The sequence below is a fragment of the Euleptes europaea genome, chromosome 2, assembly GCF_029931775.1.
Source record: "Euleptes europaea isolate rEulEur1 chromosome 2, rEulEur1.hap1, whole genome shotgun sequence".
NCBI classification, from domain to species: Eukaryota; Metazoa; Chordata; class Lepidosauria; order Squamata; family Sphaerodactylidae; genus Euleptes; species Euleptes europaea.
In genome coordinates this window covers 115,094,876-115,114,655 of record NC_079313.1, presented here as the reverse complement: position 1 = coordinate 115,114,655, position 19,780 = coordinate 115,094,876, and the positions used below count along the sequence as shown (strand labels likewise).

Genomic DNA, 19,780 nt, shown 5'->3' with positions numbered 1-19,780 from the left:
ATAACAGGCGGCTTTATAGTTCTGACACAAACGTGAAGTAACCTACACAGTCACAGGGTTTCACAGTGGATGTATGATAGAGTAGCAATGAGATCTGGAGTCTCCATTACACCTAGAACTTGTAGCTCCAGTCCCTCATCCACTAGTCCCACATTCACTTTCATGCATTCTACCTTGTTGTGACCAAGATTCTCCCTTACTGACAGACATGGGAAGAATTGTGATTAGTATGAAAGAACAAAGAAAATGACAACACAGTAACTTAAGTGTCTGTTCCAAAGAATGAGGATATGGGGGTGTTTAGTCAAAAAAATAGCATACAGCCATGACAATCTATGAAAAGATGTGCTCAGCAACCATTTTAAACAATCTTCACAGACATAGTCCATTTTTTTAATGTTCATTTACTGATGGAATGTTGCCATAGGCTTCAAAACTGACACACCAAACAGTTTAGTGAAGTGATTCATGACAACAGGCACCAAATACTAACAGCAACTCCTAAATTGGCTGCAATCCTCAATCCACTTGTATGGCTCTTAATACAGTTCACAGCCTTTGATGACTCTGAAACTTCTCTACAAACACAGGGATCTTCACACTGGAGTCACAATCTTGGAATGACTTGAACACGATTTCAAAAGTACGCAGAATGTTTCAAGTCTGGAGAGGTTCCCAAACATCCTTGATTATACAAGGAGAAAGCATAATACGTTTCCTTGAACTTTGCTGCCTGACAATATTCTGGCATAATTTGCTTCCATTAGCAGACAAGGCAGTGAGGGTGGGTGATTCTATGGGTTCATCAGCAACGCAGACCCACGTGTGACCATATCATATTATTTTGCTTATTCCTCCATGCAGGAACTAGACCTGCATCTTCAGAATCCAGAATCCAAATTAGCCTTACACAATTCCATATATACTTGTTTTATTCCAATTGGGACACTGTTACCATGATTCTGGGATTCTGAGAGCCAGAATGGTGTAGTGGTTAAGAGTGGTGGACTGGGTGTGATTTCCCACTCCTCCACATGAGCAACGGACTGTGATTTGGTGAACCGGGTTGGTTTTCCCACTCCTCCACATGAAGCCAGCTGGGTGACCTTAGGCTAGTCACAATTCGCTCTGAACTCTCTCAGCCCCACCTACCTCACAAGGTGTCTGTTGTGGGGAGAGGAAGGGAAGGAGATTGTAAGCCGGTTTGATTCTCCTTAAAAAAGGTTGAGAAAGTCAGCATATAAAAACCAACTCTTCTTCATGGTAGTAGTACAGAATCCCCAGTCCTCAATGTTATCACCCTGTTTTTCTAGGTGAAAACGATCAGCCCATTCCTATTACTTGAAGTAAATGCTGCAGTGCAAGCCTCAGGTTGTGCTATAACAGCCACAGCAATATAATGCAAGTGAGGCATTGCTCTCCAGATGGGTTACAGCAAAACCCTCCTATGATAATTTGTTGGCCCCACCATATCCCCCTCACCACCTCCAGTTCCAAAAGCTGTTTATTAAGAATAGCAACACATTGTTTGAACTTCAGAGCAGACAATATATGCAACTCTACGCTGCTTGGAACACCCCAGTGCAACACTACCTCTCTGCAACAATCAGAGCAATTAAGAGAGCCAGTGTGGTGTAGTGGTTAAGAGTGGTGGTTTGGAGCAGTGGACTCTAATCTGGAGAAACAGCCTTGGTTTCACTTACCGTGAAGGCTTCTTCTGCTCGTAGGTAAGAAGGGTGTCTTCAGTCTGGGTTATTTTCCTTTATTTGCTAGGGAAGGCAGGAATCAACAAAATTTGTAGGCCTTCCGGTTCTCTAGGGGAAATGACCCCCTCCCTTCGGAACGCCTCAGTAGTTGAAAAGCTTAAAAATGCCAATAAGTAATAATCCCTATAATTTAACAAACGATTCTTGCCCCTAATAGACGAGGAACACAGGGACGGAAAAAACAACTGGTAACGAAAAACACTCATTCAACATTAACATGGAAAAAATACGTCTTACATAAGACACCCTCCCGTAGCAGTCTCTACCTCCTTCCTTTTTTTTTTTTTAAACGTATAACTAGGGAGGGGAAGACGCCCTTCTTACCTACGAGCAGAAGAAGCCTTCACGGTAAGTGAAACCAAGGCTCTTTCTCACTCTAGGTAAGAAGGGCGTCTTCAGTCTGGGACTTACCAGAGCTATTTGTGAACTTGGGTGGGAATTAGGTCTCCTGTACAGTCTGAAGAACTCCCAGACCAAAGGCGCATGCCTCTCTGGAAAAAGAGTCCACTTTGTAATGTCTGGTAAATGTTGACAAGGAAGACCAAGTAGCAGCATTACATATTTGTTGCAAAGAAACCTTGTGTCTAAATGCCACCGTGGTAGCCGCACTCCTGACCGAGTGTGCGGTGATGCCAGGTGAAGTTCTCACTCCGGAAGTCTTATAGGCCTGGGCAATACAGGCCTTAATGGTGCTACTAATAGCTGCCCGAGACATGGCGCCTCCCTTATTGGGTGCCGTCAAGGTAATGAAGAGACGCTCTGACTTTCTAATATGTTGGGTTTTTCTGATGTAAATGCGCAAGGCTTTTTTTACATCTAGAGAGTGCCATTCTGATTAGAAGGATTCGGGAAGAAGGTAGGAAGGACCACCTCCTGTTCAAGGTGAAAGCGAGTCTGAATCTTTGGAATGAAAGAAGGATCAGTACGGAGAATCACTCTATTCTTGCGAAATATGCAAAGATCTGGTCTGACGGAGAGTGCTCCAAGTTCCGAAACCCTTCTGGATGAAGTGACTGCGGTAAGAAACAAAGTTTTCATGCGGAGCCACTTAAGGTCAACTTTTCTAAGAGGTTCAAACGGTGGTTTGGTCAAGGCTAGCAGAACCGAATGCAGATTCCAAGAAGGGAATCTATTAACCACCGCAGGGGATGTCAATTTAACCCCTCTAAGGAAGGCACAGATGTGAGGATGCTTTGTTAGGGGGTGCCGACCTATACGAGGTACCAGCGTGGCTATCGCGGCCAATTGTCGTCGTAGTGTGGAGACTTTAAGACCGAGTTTATGTCCATCTTTGAGGAAGGATAAGACGTCAGGCACCCTCGGTTTTAGTGGATTCTTGGAGTTGCGGTGACACCAAGTGGCAAACACCTTCCAGGTAGCTCCGTATATCCTTTGTGTGGCTGGTCTTCTGCTGGCTAAGATGGTATCTACGATGTCGGCACTGTACCCCTGATCTAAGAGGCCTCGCCTCTCAAGTGCCAAACGGTTAGTCGATACCACCCGGGATCCGGGTGACAAATTGGTCCTTGGAGCAGAAGGTCCTGTCTGACTGGAAGTCGCCAGGGAGGCTGAATGGATAGCTGTTGTAATACCGGATACCAAGGTCTCCTTGGCCAGTCCGGAGCTATCAACAGTACTGTGGTCCGAAGGCTCTGAATGCGCCGGAGCACCCTGGGAATGAGAGGAAGAGGTGGGAATGCATAGAGCAGTCCGCTCGGCCAGGGGATAGGAGAGCATCCGTCCCTTCCGCTCCGGCCTGGTGGTATCTGGAATAGAACCTTTTGAGCTGGGAGTTGGCTGGAGTTGCGAAAAGGTCTACTTGTGGGATGCCAAACCTGTTGACCATCTGATTGAATACCTCTGGGTGTAAGGCCCACTCGGCTTCGTCGAGGCGTTGCCTGCTGAGCCAATCGGCCTGGATGTTCTGCACCCCTCTGATGTGCTCCGCCGATATTGAGGCTAGATGGATCTTGGCCCATTCCAGTATCTTGGAGGCTTGCTTGTGGAGTGACGACGACCTGGATCCCCCCTGCTTGTTTATATCAGCCTTTGCGGCTATGTTGTCTGTTCTGATGAGGAGATGAGTCCCCTGTAACTGGGGACCGAAGTGCATTCCATATAGCAGTAATCTCTAAGAAGTTTATGCTCTTCTTCTGCTGATTGAGATCCCAGACTCCCTGCGCTGGTTGGTCTTGGAGAGTTGCTCCCCATCCCATTAGACTTGCGTCTGTGAACAACTGAGTAGGTGTTTCGTGGATGTACTGAAGACCCCGAGATAGGTTGGATGGGAGCATCCACCAAGTCAGGCTCGCTCGGGAAGAGTCCGAGAGTATCAGTAATCTGTTCCGTTTCTTGGCAATGTCCTTCTGGAACGGTTGGAGGAACCACTGTAATGGCCTTGCCCTGAAGCGAGCCCATGGTACCGACGGGATGCACGACACCATGTGTCCCTGGAGCTTGGCAAGCGTCATAAGTCGAGATGTCTGGGTAGAAGCCACCTGTTTGGCTAGTGACGAGATGGATTCCACCTTGTCTTTCGTGAGGATGAGGGAGTTGGTTGTAGTGTCTATGACTACACCGAGATGGGTCAGCGTCTGAGAAGGGACCAGCTGACTTTTGTCCCAATTGATCAGGAAGCCATGGTCTTGTAGGATCTTGATCACAATGTTGGTGTGAATCCGACTGAGTTCCTGAGAAGGAGAACATATGAGGATGTCGTCCAGGTACGGGTGTACCTGGACTCCCTGTTTGCGGGCTTCTACCATGAGGGTCACCAATATCTCCGAGGGTGAAGACCCTCGGAGCGGAAGTTGGACCGAAAGGTAGGGCCTGAAACTGATAATGGTCCTCCTGGCAGGAAAAGCGAAGGAACTTCCTGTGGATCGGATGAATGGGGACGTGGAGATACGCTTCGGTGAGGTCCACCGAGGTAAGGAAGGCTCGAGGTGTTAAGGTCTCCGAGATGGACTTCAGAGTTTCCATCCTGAACTTCCTGTAGATGACAAATTTGTTCACCCACTTGAGATTCAGGATGGCTCTCCAGTCCCCATTTTTCTTTGGAACCGTGAAAAACACGGAATAAACCCCCAAGGAGCGCTCTGAGAACTCTACGGGTTTTATGGCCCGGATGTCTAACAGATGCTGGATAGCTTCCCTTGTGCGGAGCAATTTTTCTTTGCCTAGATGTATTTTGGAGATGAATCTTGCAGGTGGGGTTCTGCGAAACTCGAGTAGGTAGCCTTGAGCAATGATGGAGGATACCCAGTGATCCGCATGTGATGCCTGCCAAGTCTCCGCAAAGCGGGAGAGGCGGCCCCCGCACTGGGTCGATCATGGAGTCATTGTTTGGGTTGTTGAGGTCCGTACCCAGACCTGTCGGGGGGCTGGGTAGAACGTGGGGATCTGGAAAAACGACCTCCCCTCCGAAAAGAACCCCTGAAGGAGTTCCAGGAACCCTTTTGTTGATCGCCCCTAAATCTCTGGAGTGTGCGGGAGGAACGAAAGGAACACGAGAAGGGCCTTTGATCCCGCTTGTAGCTCTTGGGGAGAGCCTTTTTCTTGTCCCTTGTTTCAACTAAGATAGGGTCTAGTTGATCGCCAAAGAGTCTGTTTCCCTGATACGGGAATCCCATCAGGTCAGCCTTGGAATGGTGGTCCACCTGCCAAGGTCGAAGCCAAAGGGCTCTCCTAGTTGCTAACTGGGTGGCAATGGCTCTGGCAGAAAAGGAGAGGGTGTCTAACGAAGAATCGGCCAAGAAGGTGACCGCTTTTAGGATCTGGACACTCCCTCCTGGGCTTTCTTATTTCCTTTAGGAATGATCTGTTGAAGTTTGCGTGTCCATACAATGGCTGCTCTGGACACTAACGTGAAGTGACCGAGGCGCTGACAGCTAGAGCAGAGGCTTCGTGTGTTCTCTTGAGAGAGATCTCAGCTTTCCTGTCTAGAGGATCTCTAATAGACCCCTTACCGTCTCTGGCCACAACATCATTGGAGTGTAACGCACACACAGGTGCTTCCACTATCGGGGGTTGAAGTAATTGGGCCGTGGCAGGGGCTAAGTCATAAAATTTCTTTGCAATGGCAGGGGTCTGCCTGCCTGCTAAAGGTTTTTCCCATTCAGCAGTAATGAGAGAGGTAAAATAGTCTGGGACTGGTATGACCGGAGCGGGGTTGGCATGGCTGTGAAAAAATTCCTTGGAACCCTTAAGCTTGTCTCGAGCTTGTGGGTCCTGTGGTTCTGATAAATCCAAGGCCTCTAAGGTCTTAATCAAGAGCGAGGGGAAATCCTCCTGAGGGAAAAGCCTAAGCTGTTTCTCCTCTGGCTTAGGTAGGTCCTCCTCAGTGGAGGAATCTTCCTCTTCTCCGTTCTCATCAGAAGAGTCTGGAGAAGATTGGACCTGCATTACTACCGACCCCCTGGGATGGTGAGAGGATTTGCTGGAGGTAGCCTTCTCACCCCTAGGCACAGCCTGCATGTGATGTGTGCTAGATCCCTCTAGAGGATCCTGATAGTCCTCTGGGTCTCTGATTGAGGGGGTGGGGGTCCGCTGAGCCGCTTGTAGGCCGTCTACAAAAACGCTTCTTAGGAGCTCCGTGAGCTCTGCTCTTAAGGCAGCCATCCCCCCCCCCCCGACTCCCAAAACCCCCGCGAGCGTCTGTACGTTACCGGTAGAAGTCGGTTGTGCAGCCGATGAGGGGCCTGGAGCTCCATCGCCACTTGGGGAAACATGGCTAGCAGCCGTGGCGGCAGGCAGGGGTCTCTCCTTGTCTGACGGGTCCGCGGAGCACTCGGCCACCTGCGGGATCCTTGGCGCTGGGCTAGCAGCCTCGGCAGGCGTCCGGCTAGCAGCCGCGCCTAATTTAACCCTCTCCGCCACCGATGTGGCGGCGGGCATGTGTGGCGGTTGGCTAGCAGCCTCGCCGGTTTTCTTACGTTTTCCTAAGGAGGGAAACTTCTTGTCCCCTTTCTCCTTAGAGTTCAGTTTCCTTTTCCTTTTCTGATCGGGGCCTGTATGGGACTTAGATGAGTCCCCGCGGTTCTGATCTGCCGCGACCAGGAGGCCCGGGTCCAAATCCACAGACGAAATGAATTCATCCTGGTGGGTATCCGCCATTTTTTTTTTTTTTGGCGGGAAAACATTAATCAGAATTCCCCCCCCGCCAGGGCCCGCACAACGGGGGGAAAAGACACAGAGGTAAGGGGGAAGGAAAGGAAGTGGGAAAGGTAGAGCTAGGGAAAGAAATTTTCACCCCAAATTTAGAAAAAACAGCGGAGAACCGCCGGCAACCTGCTTCCCTGACAAAGGCAGGAAACAAAACTGAGGCGTTCCGAAGGGAGGGGGTCATTTCCCCTAGAGAACCGGAAGGCCTACAAATTTTGTTGATTCCTGCCTTCCCTAGCAAATAAAGGAAAATAACCCAGACTGAAGACGCCCTTCTTACCTAGAGCGAGAACTGGGTTTGATCCCCCACTCCTCCACATGAGTGGCAGAGGCTAATCTGGTGAACTGGATTTGTTTTGCCACTCCTACACATAAAGCAAGCTGGGTGAACTTGGGCTAGTCATAGTTCTCTCAAAACTCTCTCAGCCCCACCTAACTCACCGGGTGTCTGGTGTGGGGAGGGGATGGGAAGGTGATTGTAAGCCAGTTTGATTCTTCCTTAAGTGGTAGAGAAAGTCGGCATATAAAAACCAACTCTTCTTCTTAAGAGAAATAGGTGGAACACAGAACCAGCTACTAAATAACAATGGATTGAATCCTATGAATGAGTTCTGTGTAGGCTAGTTAGTCTCTACTACGGAACGTGCTTCCTTTCCTACTAAAATTCTGTTTGCACAAGGGCCCATTGAAAACCACTGATTTTGCGCAAACGCAAGTTTTAGCAGGAGAGGAAGCAAGATCCACAGCAGAGACAATCTTGCACACACAAAACCCATTCACAGGATCCAAGCTTAAGTCAGTTCTGTTTAGTGGTCCTGAAGTAAACTATTGCTTCATCACTGAGATGAAGAAATCTGGACTTCGATACTCAAGAGAAGAAAGGAGGACAGTCCCCCATCCTGTTCTCTCGGAATCATAACAATTAGCAGTGTTGACTCATATGAAACCAACGAACAACCCACACAGTTTCAGAGCAAGAGAGTCAACATATGAGCCTAGATAAGAACTTTAATAGGTTATTATTAAGTGTACCTAGAAAAGATACATTGGAAATTGCATGTTATGAAGAAACATGCTGGACATTTATTCTTTAAAAAAACACTGAATACTACGCTGTGGCAACCAGAGCAAGAGGGACAAATCAATCAGCCTTACTACTGAGTAATCATTTTTACAACTGAGGCAAAAAGTTCTCTCTCACCCCCAATTGTTCTCAGACTCCTCCCCAGAAGAGCCATCTCCTTTGATACTGGCATTTTGGTTGAGCTTTGATGTTAACTGAACAAACCTCATAAGCTTTCCGATGTTCTGGGCAGGTCTCAGCATTTATTGACTCATCCCCAGCCAAATCTATAGCAACCACGGAATCATTCCGATACTTTTTGCAGAGTTCAACCACTTCTGGTGACCAGCCTGAAAAGAAAAGCACCAGATGTTAGTAACAAGGCGCCTCTTTGGCATTCTCTAAAACCTTGCTTAAGTAAGTTTTTCATGCAAAGGAAATATCTGTCAAACACAATCATTTCATTTGCCATGATTTTTCTCTGTGAAGGCCCTCCCAGAAAAAAACATCCAGATGTTGGAGACTGTCCACCAGTCTTCTTAGAATTGACTTTACTTCTGGGCATTGACACTGCATAAGTTGTTACTAAAATCTCCAAAACCAGTTAAACATATGCCATTTTAAAGTGAAAACTTCAGAAACCTCACATTGCAGTGCATTGAACTGGCTATATAGTGTGAAAGGATCATCTCACATCAAGACTGGAAAAGGTGCAAGAAAACCAGCAGGGATAAGGTTTCCAGGTTCCTCTTCGCTACCGGTGGGAGGTTTTGGGGCAGAGCCTGAGGAGTGTGGGGTTTGGGGAGGGGCTTCAATGCCATAGAGTCCAATGGCCAAAGCGGCCATTTTCTCCAGGTGAACTGATCTCTATCGGCTGGAGATCAGTCGAATTAGCAGGAGATCTCCAGCTAGTACCTGGGGTTTGGCAATCCTAAGCAGGGAAGAAATGGGTAGAATAAATTGTCTTATGTTGGTTTCATGTAAAGCTGCATTCCAGAGGGGAAAGAAACTTGAACCATGACTAAAAAAATCAAGCAGGAGTATTTCACAAGGACAAACACAAGCAGGAAAGGGTATGTTTTCATCTTTGGTTTGTGCATCTCTATTTCCCCCCCATCTCTTCAGTTTCATGAATGACTAGGTTCCTATTTACATGACCCTCTTTTGTCATCCATTATGGGTAACAACCACATCAATTCCAGTTTCTTATACAGAGAATCACACCTGAAAGATTTATGATGGGATTCACACCAGGCCTCTCTGCCCCAACTCTTCCCCCTCCTTCTGTAACTTTCCTTATAAAAGTCCACAAAATGCACCTGAAGAAGTGACTCACAAAAACTCATGCTGAAATAAGTATTATTAGCCTTTGAGGTACCTTTGGACTGCTGTTTAACTTTGCCAGAATAGATGAGCACAGTTACTCTGGAAGCTCCATTTCATAGCCATTTATCAACAATTCCATTGACAAACTGGGGTTTGTTCATGAGTAGCATGAACCAAATTAGGCTCATTCATTCTTTCCTTCCTCTCATGCATAGGGATTCAAAATGGTTTTCTATTGAACTCTAATTATTTGTTATATCTGAATTCAGGTGTCCTGAGTTTTGTTTCTATCAAGTAACTGGGATTTTTACCCATGGTGTAAGATATCTCCAATCTCAACCTGCCACACAAGAGGAGACTACTTGAACCAGCAAATAACCAGGTTTCTGCCTGTTTATCTGATCTGCCCATATTTAGGAAAGCTATTGCAAATTTGCATTCAAGCACCCCTTCTTGAAGGGGAAGGGCTGTGGCTCAGTGGTAGAGCATCTGCTTGGCATGCAGAAGGTCCCAGGTTCAATCCCCGGCATCTCCAGTTAAAGGGACTAGGCAAGTAGGTGATGTGAAAGACCTCTGCCTGAGACCCTAGAGAGCCGCTGTTGGTCTGAGCAGACAATAATGACTTTGATGGACCAAGGGTCTGACTCAGTATAAGGCAGCTTTATGTGTTCACGTGTTCCCAAGGATGAACTGTAATTCAGCACAGATGACAGAAAACCACAACTCAATTTGAATTACAATGGATTGCCTGCCATCTAGGCTTATGTACTGCAGTATAATCAAATGAGTACTTCTACAGTCACAAGAGTATCAAGCCCAGATGGGAGGGAAAAAACTGCAAGTTGAATGCTCAAGGGTTGTGTGAATAACCCCATGGCATGATCCAGAAGGCATGTTCAAATGGTTCACCATGCATTCAGACCAAATCTTTTAATGCGCACAATGTTTTGTCCCCATAGCTGTTTGACCAGCTGTTATCACAAACAAAATGAAACATTCACTTTTACTGCAACACCAGTACTTAAGTACACAGTGAAACAATTATGCCTTTGCAACGATGTGCTTAAATTCGGGCCATGTCTCAGCATCCTATTCAGCATACATAAATCAGCTTTCATAAATGTCGTGCTTGCTGGAAAAGGAACAGTGTGTTCTAATGCAACAACATCGTCTGATCCAAGTCTTCTCCTAGAATTTTTGGAAACAGGATTCTTTTGGCTCCTCCCAACTTAAGGCGTTGCCATCCTTTGCAATATGCTATGAAGCAGCAGACAAGCTTACTGCTTGAGGAATGTTCCTCCCCTAGCTTGCTTTTATAGGAACCGCTACAAAAGTTATTCTGCATAAATAACTTCACAAGGCCTGTGAAACTATCTAGGATTAGAAAGCACACCAAAGATGGTGAAATAAGGGAACATTTGAACAATAGCTACAAGTGGAACTGTTTTACTTTAGAAAACTCACAAGTATGATTCGTTCTTAGAAGGTGAAAAGTCTACAAGTGGGAAGTTCAGGAAACTCCAGGCATCTTGCTAAGTGAAATTTAATGGGGTTGTGCTGCCAGACTGGGGTGGGGGGTGGGGGGTAGAAAGGGAGAATGAAAACCACTTATCTCCTAGAACCCATAAGACTTCTTTATGGAGGCAGGGATCGTTTGTGTATTTTGCACTTTTGTATACCTGTACATCTTGCACCTGCTCAGATGCTCATTAATCTGATCTGCAGCCGCAGAAGAGTTTTAGAAACCTGCATGAATAACACCAGGGCATTCACTGAGGGATGGCACTAGAATGACAGGAGTGGTCAGTCTTCTGGCAGGAGTCTAAATACAGAGCTTGCCTACCCTGCATGTCTTACTATTCATATTGACTGATAAGACTGCTGCCAGTTGAGTCATCTTCCATGAGTCAGGGGGCTTTCTAGCATTATAAATTACTTATTGGTTCAGTTTATAGAAGCTTTATTTGCATGATGCAGTCTGAAAGAGTTGGCAGACACCTAGGTGCTCTGTCAGAATTTTTTTTTTTGAGGGGGAATGAGAAATGACCAAATCCCATGCCCATTTTTTATCACACTGTTCCTAGTTTTATAGCAGGTTGCAGCTAGCACAGATGTTCTCAAACTCTGCCATAGTCAGGAAAAGGCAGGGGGACAAAATAAATCACTGCAAAGTGTCCTTATATAATAAAGGCAAGTGATTCAGCTGGCAGGGTTTGTGCTTGCTCTCGGCCCAGGGCATGCAGGCACAAGAGAGCCCTAGATAAGCAAAATAAGAAACAGGATGCCAGTATACAAAGAACAGTTCAGTCAAGATGTGCACAGCTTGTGCCAGGCTCATGCACCTGGCTCCTCCTCCTTTCCTTTTTTTTTTTGTGTGGCACATGAAAAGGGGACTGTGGTTTAAGACTAACTCTGGTTATCCATGATGTACAAGCTAAGGTGCCTCGCTTAACTGGAATTAGTTTCCCAGGATCAGTTATAGTGTTGGACTAGGATCTGGGAAACCCAGGTTCAAATCCCCACTCTGCCACAGAAACTTGCTGGGTGACCTGGGACCTGTCACACACTCTCAGCCCTGACCCTGTCTAGTATTTGGATGGGAAACCTCCATGGAATGCCAGGGTGATATGGAGGCAGGCAATGGCAAACCATCTCCCAATGTCTCTTGCCTTGAAAGCCCTAAATCAGCTGTGGCTAGATAGCACAAAAAAAAAAGGAAAAGAAAAGAAAAACAAGAAAGAAGGGGGGAAAAGGAAACCTCAACATGTGCAAACACTTGCCAAACTAGAATAAATTAACAAGTTCAGGACAATAGACCTCCCCCCAGTAGGATTCTTATCTCATTCAGATGCTAATTGTCTGCATTCCCCACCCCTACATATATCTCCTAGCTCTAATGAAGCTGATTACATGTCCCATTATACCTCTGCATCCAGACTCTAACAGGCCTCCCACCTTCTGGCCTGGATACAAGGGCTGATGGAACTTCATTCTGTTTATCGGTTCTCGTAGGCTATCCGGGCTGTGTGACCGTGGTCTTGGTATTTTCTTTCCTGACGTTTCACCATTCTGTTTGTATCTGACAAAGTGAGATTTGACTCGGGAAAGCTTATATCCTGGAAAAAACTGTTGGTCTTTAAGGTGCTACTGGACTTGAATTTCTGTTCTACTGCTGCAGACTAATATGGCTACCCACCTAAAATCAACTCAACTTAAGAGAGTCAGCGTGGTGTAGTGGTTAAGAGTGGAGGTTAAGAATGGTGGACTCTAATCTAGAGAAACGGGTTGGTTTCCCCACTCCTACACATGAAGCCAGGGTGACCTTGGGCTAGTCACAGCTCTCTTAGAGCTTTCTCATCCTCACCTACCTCAAAGGGTGTCTGTTGTGGGGAGGGGGAGGGAAGGAGAATGTATGCTAGTTTGATTCTTCATTAAGTGGTAGGAAAAGTCGGAATATAAAAACCAGCTCTTCTTCTTCTTCATATCTGCATTTTTAAAGACATGGCTGGGCATAATTGGAGTTAGTCTTAGGCCACCGCTTTGTCATTGCGCTCAAGCAAGAATGGGAGAGGTGGAAAACAGAGTTGCACTTACCTGTAACTGCTGTTCATTGATGTCTTCGGTGCAGACACACATGTGGGACTGCGCCTGCGCGCAGGCCTGCCGCCGGAAAAAATTCAATAGCCTTAGTCCTCCACCGGGGATGCCCCTCCCTCACAGGCGGGGCCGGCCTTCGCGCCGTGCAGCCCGCATGCTACTGGGCGGGGCATCCCCTTCCCTCCTCAGTTCCTTCTCCGCCGCCGACCAAGACTGGAATACACGAACCAGCTATAACTTAATCCCTTCATTTAATAATTTGTTTCTCTTCTTTTCTTTTCTTTTTTTTTTTAGGTCGACAGCGGGGTCGGAAGGGAGGGATGTGTGTCTGCACCGAAGACATCAATGAACAGCAGTTACAGGTAAGTGCAACTCTGTTTTCATCTTCTGTCTTCGGTGCAGCCCCACATGTGGGATATTAGCAAGCTTACCCAGTAGGTGGTGGGGTCGACTCAGGAAAAAAGGGTCTGCAGAACTGCTCTACCCACTGCTGCATCCTTCCTGGCCTGCAGGTCCAGAGCGTAGTGCTTCACAAAGGTGTCTTCCGAAGACCACGTCGCCGCTCTGCAGATGTCGCCCACAGGAACTTTTCTATGGAGAGCAGCAGAAGAACCCTGCGCCCTGGTGGAATGCGCCCTAATGCCCAAGGGGCATGTCACCTTCGCATGTTTATAGGCTATTCTAACCGCCGTGACCACCCACCTCGCTATAGATTGGGCTGAGGCGGCTTTACCTTTCTTGGGACCCTGATAGCATACAAACAGGGACTTGGACCTTCTAAACTGTTTGGTACGGTCAATGTAATAAAGGAGAGCCCTTTTTACATCAAGGGTATGTAGCGTCCTCTCTGCTTGAGAGGAAGGATTGGGGAAAAACACAGGTAGAACTAAATCCTGAGCTAGGTGAAAGGAAGAGATCACCTTGGGTTTAAATCTAAAACTAGGGTGGAGGACCACCCTTTCATTATAAACCCTGAGAAAGGGGCTATCAATACGAAGGGCTGCCAGCTCCCCTACTCTCCTAGTTGATGTCACAGCCACCAGGAAGGCTATTTTAGCCGACAAAAACGACAGGTGTACCTGAGCTAAAGGCTCAAAGGGTGCTAGCATCAGTTTGGCTAGGACCAGGGAGAGTGACCATTGGGGCGTTAGTATAGGAGTAGGAGGAAATAAATTATTAAGACCCTTCAGAAAGCGTTTTGCAAGGGGATGGGAGAAAACCGTATAACCCTCCACCTTATCGTGGAAGGCTGAAATCGCAGCCAAATGTACCCTTATGGATGAGACTGCCAGTCCCCTCTTGGTTAATTCCAACAAATAATCCAAGATCTTAGGAACAGGGCAGGTAAAGGGAGAAAAACTTTCCTGATCCGCCCAGGCTAAAAATCTATCCCACTTCCTGTCATACGAATAACGAGTCGAGGGCCTTCTAGCTTGCAAAAGGACCTCCTGAACCGGCTGTGAACAACCCACTAATGAGAGGGAAGGATTCTCCACGCCATGAGGTGTAGTCTCTGTACATCGTGATGGGCCAGTTCCCCCCAGCGAAGTAGGTTCGGGTGGTCTGGAAGTGGCTTGTAATTCCCCCCCGCCAGGTGTGTAAGAAGGGTGAACCATATCTGTCTCGGCCATCGGGGTGCTATGAGAATGCAGTCGGTGTTGTCTGCAGCTATTTTCCCCAGAACTCGGGCAAGCAGGGGGAATGGGGGGAAGGCGTAAAACAGGCGGTTCGACCAAATAAGCTGGAAGGCGTCTCCCAGGGACAAGGGGTCGCTCCCCGCGAGAGAGCAGAATTCTACCGCTTTCCTGTTGCCCCTGGTCGCAAACAGGTCTATCTGAGGAGTGCCCCATTCTTGGAAAATGGGGAGGATAAACTGATCCTGTAGTTCCCATTCGTGGTTTGTGGTAAAAACCCTGCTCAAGGAATCCGCCCAGGTGTTGTGGATCCCCGCTATATGCATGGCACGTAGGTCTATGTTGTGTCTCCCAGCTATTGCCCAGATCCTCTGGGCTTCCCTGGAGAGAGGAATGGAACCTGTGCCCCCTTGTTTGTTTACATAAAACACTGTGCAGGAGTTGTCCGATTGTAAAAGTGTTCTCGAGTTCTGGAGGATATCTGAGAATGAGGTAAGAACATAACGCACAGCTCTCAGTTCTAGAAAATTAATGTGCATAGACAACTCACTAGGAGACCATCTATCCTGAACATAGTGACTCCCGCAATGACCACCCCAACCTTCCATAGAGGCGTCTGTGGTGACTGTAAAACTTGGAGTCCAAAACCCCAGAGGGATCCCTTTAAGAAGATTAGGCTCAGAGAGCCACCATTGTAGTGATCGCAGAATAGGCCTAGGGATAGACAGTCTATACCACTTGGAGTGGCGAGAACAGTCGTAGGACCTAATGAACCAATTTTGCAGTTCCCTCATCTTAAGCCTGGCTAGAGGGGTCACTGCAGTGGTCGATGCCATTAGGCCTAATAATCTCTGTATAGAGACTACTGGTTGGTGTCTATATCTCATAAAAAGATGGACTAGCCTCTTAATGGAGGACACCCTCTCAGTGGGGAGGAATGCCCGACCTGCTGTGGAATCTAACACGGCACCAATAAACTGAGCTCTGGGAGAAGGGCTTAATTTAGACTTTTTCAAGTTGACCATCAGTCCCAACTTTGAACAGGTAGAGAGAACCAGCTGCAAATTGACGGAGAGAGACTCAGGGCTAGAAGCCGTGAGCAGCCAATCGTCAAGGTAGGGATAAATCGTGCATCCCTGGTCTCTGAGGAAGGACATAACTACCGCCATGCATTTCGTAAATACCCTGGGGGCCGTGGCAAGGCCGAAAGGGAGGACAGAATATTGAAAAAATTCAGACCCATAACGAAACATTAAGAAGTGTCGATGTTCAGGGTGGATGGAAATATGGAAGTAAGCGTCCTTCAGGTCCAAAACTGCGAACCATGTATGAGGTGAAATAAGTTCCATCACAGAGGGTAGGGAAACCATTCTGAACTTGGAAACTCGTAAATATTTATTCAAAAATCTAAGATCAATAATGGGTCTAGAGCCCCCATCCTTCTTATCAACCATAAAGATACGAGAAAAGAATCCCAAACATGGGAGGTTAACTTTTTCAACAGCACCCTTCAGGAGAAGTTCACCTAGTTGGGGTGCAAATTCTGGGAGTGGGTTGTCTGCCGCAGAACTGGCAGAGAAACAAGTAGGGATGGATTTAAACTCCAGGTGGTAACCCTGGGAAATAACCCTGAGAACCCAGGTATCAGCGCAGATAGCTTGCCAGGCCTCAGAAAACTTAGCCAACCTATTCATGAACGGTAGTCCCTCCTCTGAGGGTTGCGGAAATAGTCAGAACTTTTGTGAGGGTTGTCTCTGATCCTTGTTCTGGGGGTTAGGGTGAGAGCGTTGCTTGAAACCGTGTTTTGGTCTAGGTTGCTGATGTTGGAATTTATCCTGTGGAGGATACGGGTGAAATCTTTGAAATCTCTGGTATCTGTTGAAGGATGGGCCGAAAGATTGTTGACGATATTGAGGTTTGTCCCTCTGTTGTTGGTGAAAAGGAGGAGCTACCCCTAGAGAACGGGCGGTCTGGCGGTCCTTCTTGAGATTCGTGAGAAATTCTGTGGTAGATGAAGCAAACAGGGTATCGCCTTCAAATGGGAGATCCTCGATAAGTGATCTCGTGTCCAACGGAAGGGCAGTAGAGCGAAGCCAAGAGTGGCGACGTAGGGTGATTGCTGAAGCCATCGTTCTAGCTGCACTATCTGCAGCATGTTTGCCTGCGTTGATCTGCTGTCTCGATAAGCGAGTGGCCTCTGCTTGGATAAGACGCATGGCATTCTTAGACTCCTCTGGAAGCAGGTCAATATGGGGGGCAGCCTTCTCCCACAAAAAAAGCTGGTACCCCCCCATGATGGTTTGATAGTTGGATATACGGAAACTCAGGGCAGAGGAGGTGTATGTCCGTCTGCCCAGCTGATCGAGTCGTTTACTCTCCTTGTCGGCAGGGGTTGAATGTGGTCCCTGGCGCTGCCGAGATTGCATCTCCGTGGTCACTATGGAGGAGGGCGGAGGGTGGATTGTGAGGAATTCAGCCGACTCAGATTTTGTCCTATACAGGTTTTCCACCTTCTTGGAAGAGGCTGGTAAGGAAGCAGGTTTCTTCCAGAGAGATGTGGCTATCTCTGAGAGGCCCTCCAGTATGGGGAAGGCAGCAATGCCCGGTGTATCGGGGTAGAGACGACTAAGGATCTTGTCCTTAGGCCTATTGTCCGTTGTGGAGATATTAATGTCCAATGCTTCAGCCATCCTTATCATTTGCTCCGTCCGGAGCCTGAGATCTTCAGATGGTGAAATAGCCTCTGTGTCCCCTACCAGTTCATCTGGTGAGGGTTCTGATACATCCTCAGAGCTTTCATCCCTTGACTCTGTTTCCTCCAGTTCGGATTCCGGTCTAGGAGTGCGCTGAGTCAGAGGGGTAAATGGAAAGGGTAATTGAGGTGTATGAAGGACCACCGGTTCGCCTCTGATGGAAAGCCGTCTGAAGCGGCAGAATTCGATCCAGTCCTTGACCAACTCTGGGGAGATTGTGGGCCCAGAGGTGGAGGGAGCTGGTTGGAAAATTTGTTGTGGTACCGAGGGGGTCGGTACCATAGAGGCTGGGTCTAGCGGGTCCGGATCCGTAATCAAGAGAGGGTCCTCGAGGGGATCCAAGTCTGCTTCAGAGAAGGAGTGGAACGGCGAGTCCAGGTGAGGCGAGGGCGTCCTCGGTACCGAAGGTGGTACCGAGGGCGGTGCCGATGGTGGTACCGAGGGCGGTGCCGATGGTGGTACCGAGTGCGTTGCCGATGGTGGTACCGAGTGCGGTGCCGATGGTGGTACCGAGGGCGGTACCGGGATGGAGACGTCCGGTGCCAGGGGTCTTGGTGTCTCCGCAGGCCTCTTATACACTGGATGGCCGGAGCTAGACGGCTTGTCAAGATGTTTCGTCTTGCGTTTGTGCTTCTTATGGCTCCGGGACGGATCCGAGGAGGTCGGATCCGAGGGTCTCGGTGTCGAACTGGTACCAGGGATCGGTACCGATCTAGTCGACTGTGTGTCTCCCGGGGTCCTAGAACCCGTCGAAGGGGAGGGAGCCGAGAGAGCCTTTTTCCACAATTCGGCGCTCAGCCGGTGCGCGCGAGCATTGCGAGACCGGGTAGAGAAGCCTTGGCATATGGAGCATTTAGACACGTTGTGACCTTCGCCTAAGCAAGTTAAGCAGAGTTCATGTTGATCTGAGTGCGGTATCTTGGCCGGGCACTTCTTACAGATCTTAAAGGGGGCCTTAGAGGCCATCACGTATTCAGCTTATTTGTTAACGTCCTTTAGTTACTTATTTTATTTTTAAGTTTCTTTCTTCTTATCTTTATCTTTTTTTTTTTTTTTTTTTATAGGAAAGAGAAGGAGGGCCGGGCGCGGCCCACAGAACTTACGAACTCGGAGAGGTAAGGCAAGGAGCTCCAATCCAGGCGGCGGCAAAAAAGGAACTGAGGAGGGAAGGGGATGCCCCGCCCAGTAGCATGCGGGCTGCACGGCGCGAAGGCCGGCCCCGCCTGTGAGGGAGGGGCATCCCCGGTGGAGGACTAAGGCTATTGAATTTTTTCCGGCGGCAGGCCTGCGCGCAGGCGCAGTCCCACATGTGGGGCTGCACCGAAGACAGAAGATGAAAAAGGAGGAGCCAGACACAAGCATGAGCCCAGCACTAGTCATGTTTACACACATTTTTATTTAACTGTAGTTAAACTGGGCCCTGACCTGGATGGCCCAGGCTAGCCTGATCTCGTCAGATCTCAGAAGCTAAGCAGGCCCTGGTTAGTACTTGGATAGGAGAGCACCAAGGAATACCAGGGTCGCTATGCAGAGGAAGGCAGTGGCAAACCAACTCTGTTGGTCTCTTGCCTTGAAAACCCTACTAGGTTGCCAAAAATCAGCTGCGACTTGATGGCACTTTACACACACAGTTAAACAGGATGTCTGAATAGAGAGATTGAGAAGCACAGTCTACTGAAGTGCTCATGTGTGTGCACTCTGCCTCCTAGTCCAACAAAGACATTCACTTGGAAGAGTCAGGGAGACAATCAGACCTATCATTTGGGCAACTGTCCATACCTGTCCAGAGATGTTTCATTCTTTAAAACCTAATGGCCTTGGCCCCATACCTACCATTTCTCTTCCGTGAGTCACGTGCAGCTGCCCAACTTCAGTAGGGTAAGTACCTCAGATAACATTCCTCAGATGTAATTTTCTGTTTTGTTTGTGCTATTGGAATTGATACAGCCTGCCTCGGTTTTTTATTATTTCAGTCTCCTCTGTACTGTGTTGATTACTAAGCCTACTCATATAGGCCTTTGTGAGAGTTGGCAGCTGTGTTTTTCATAAGTTAAGACAACAGAAATCTGCAGCTGTCACAGGTTTGATGAATTATGCAAATAGGTCATGACTGCTCGGCAAGAGACCCTTAACTTACAATGATGACAGTTTGACAGGGCAAATATTTTCTCAGTGAAGCTATAATAATTCAGTTCCTGGCTAGTTACAACTTGTTCTTCCCCAGTGACTCTTTTTAATTGGGCAAGCAGAGTTCCACTGACTTGTTTGTTTAATGTAGAGCTCTGGAAATTCATTCCAGGATATTCCTTAATAACTATTGCAGAAGGGGGTGTCCAAAGTACAGGACATTCCTTAGCTCCTTGAAACTAAAATACAGTGTTGGAATAAGGGTTACCGACCTCAAGATGGAGCATGGGGTTCTCCTGGAATTAGAAATGATTTCCAGACTACAGGGATCAGTTCTCCTGGGGGAAATGT

General features: G+C 47.8%; 1 protein-coding gene across 1 annotated transcript in view; it reads right to left on the bottom strand.

Annotated features, from left to right (window-relative positions):
- Window positions 1-19,780, bottom strand: part of ADA (adenosine deaminase) — a 59,976-nt gene that overhangs the window by 17,246 nt on the left and 22,950 nt on the right. Inside the window, exon 6 of the mRNA XM_056845268.1 lies at window positions 8,218-8,342. Coding sequence (XP_056701246.1) covers window positions 8,218-8,342 — 125 coding nt within the window. The remainder of the gene's footprint in view (window positions 1-8,217; window positions 8,343-19,780) is intronic.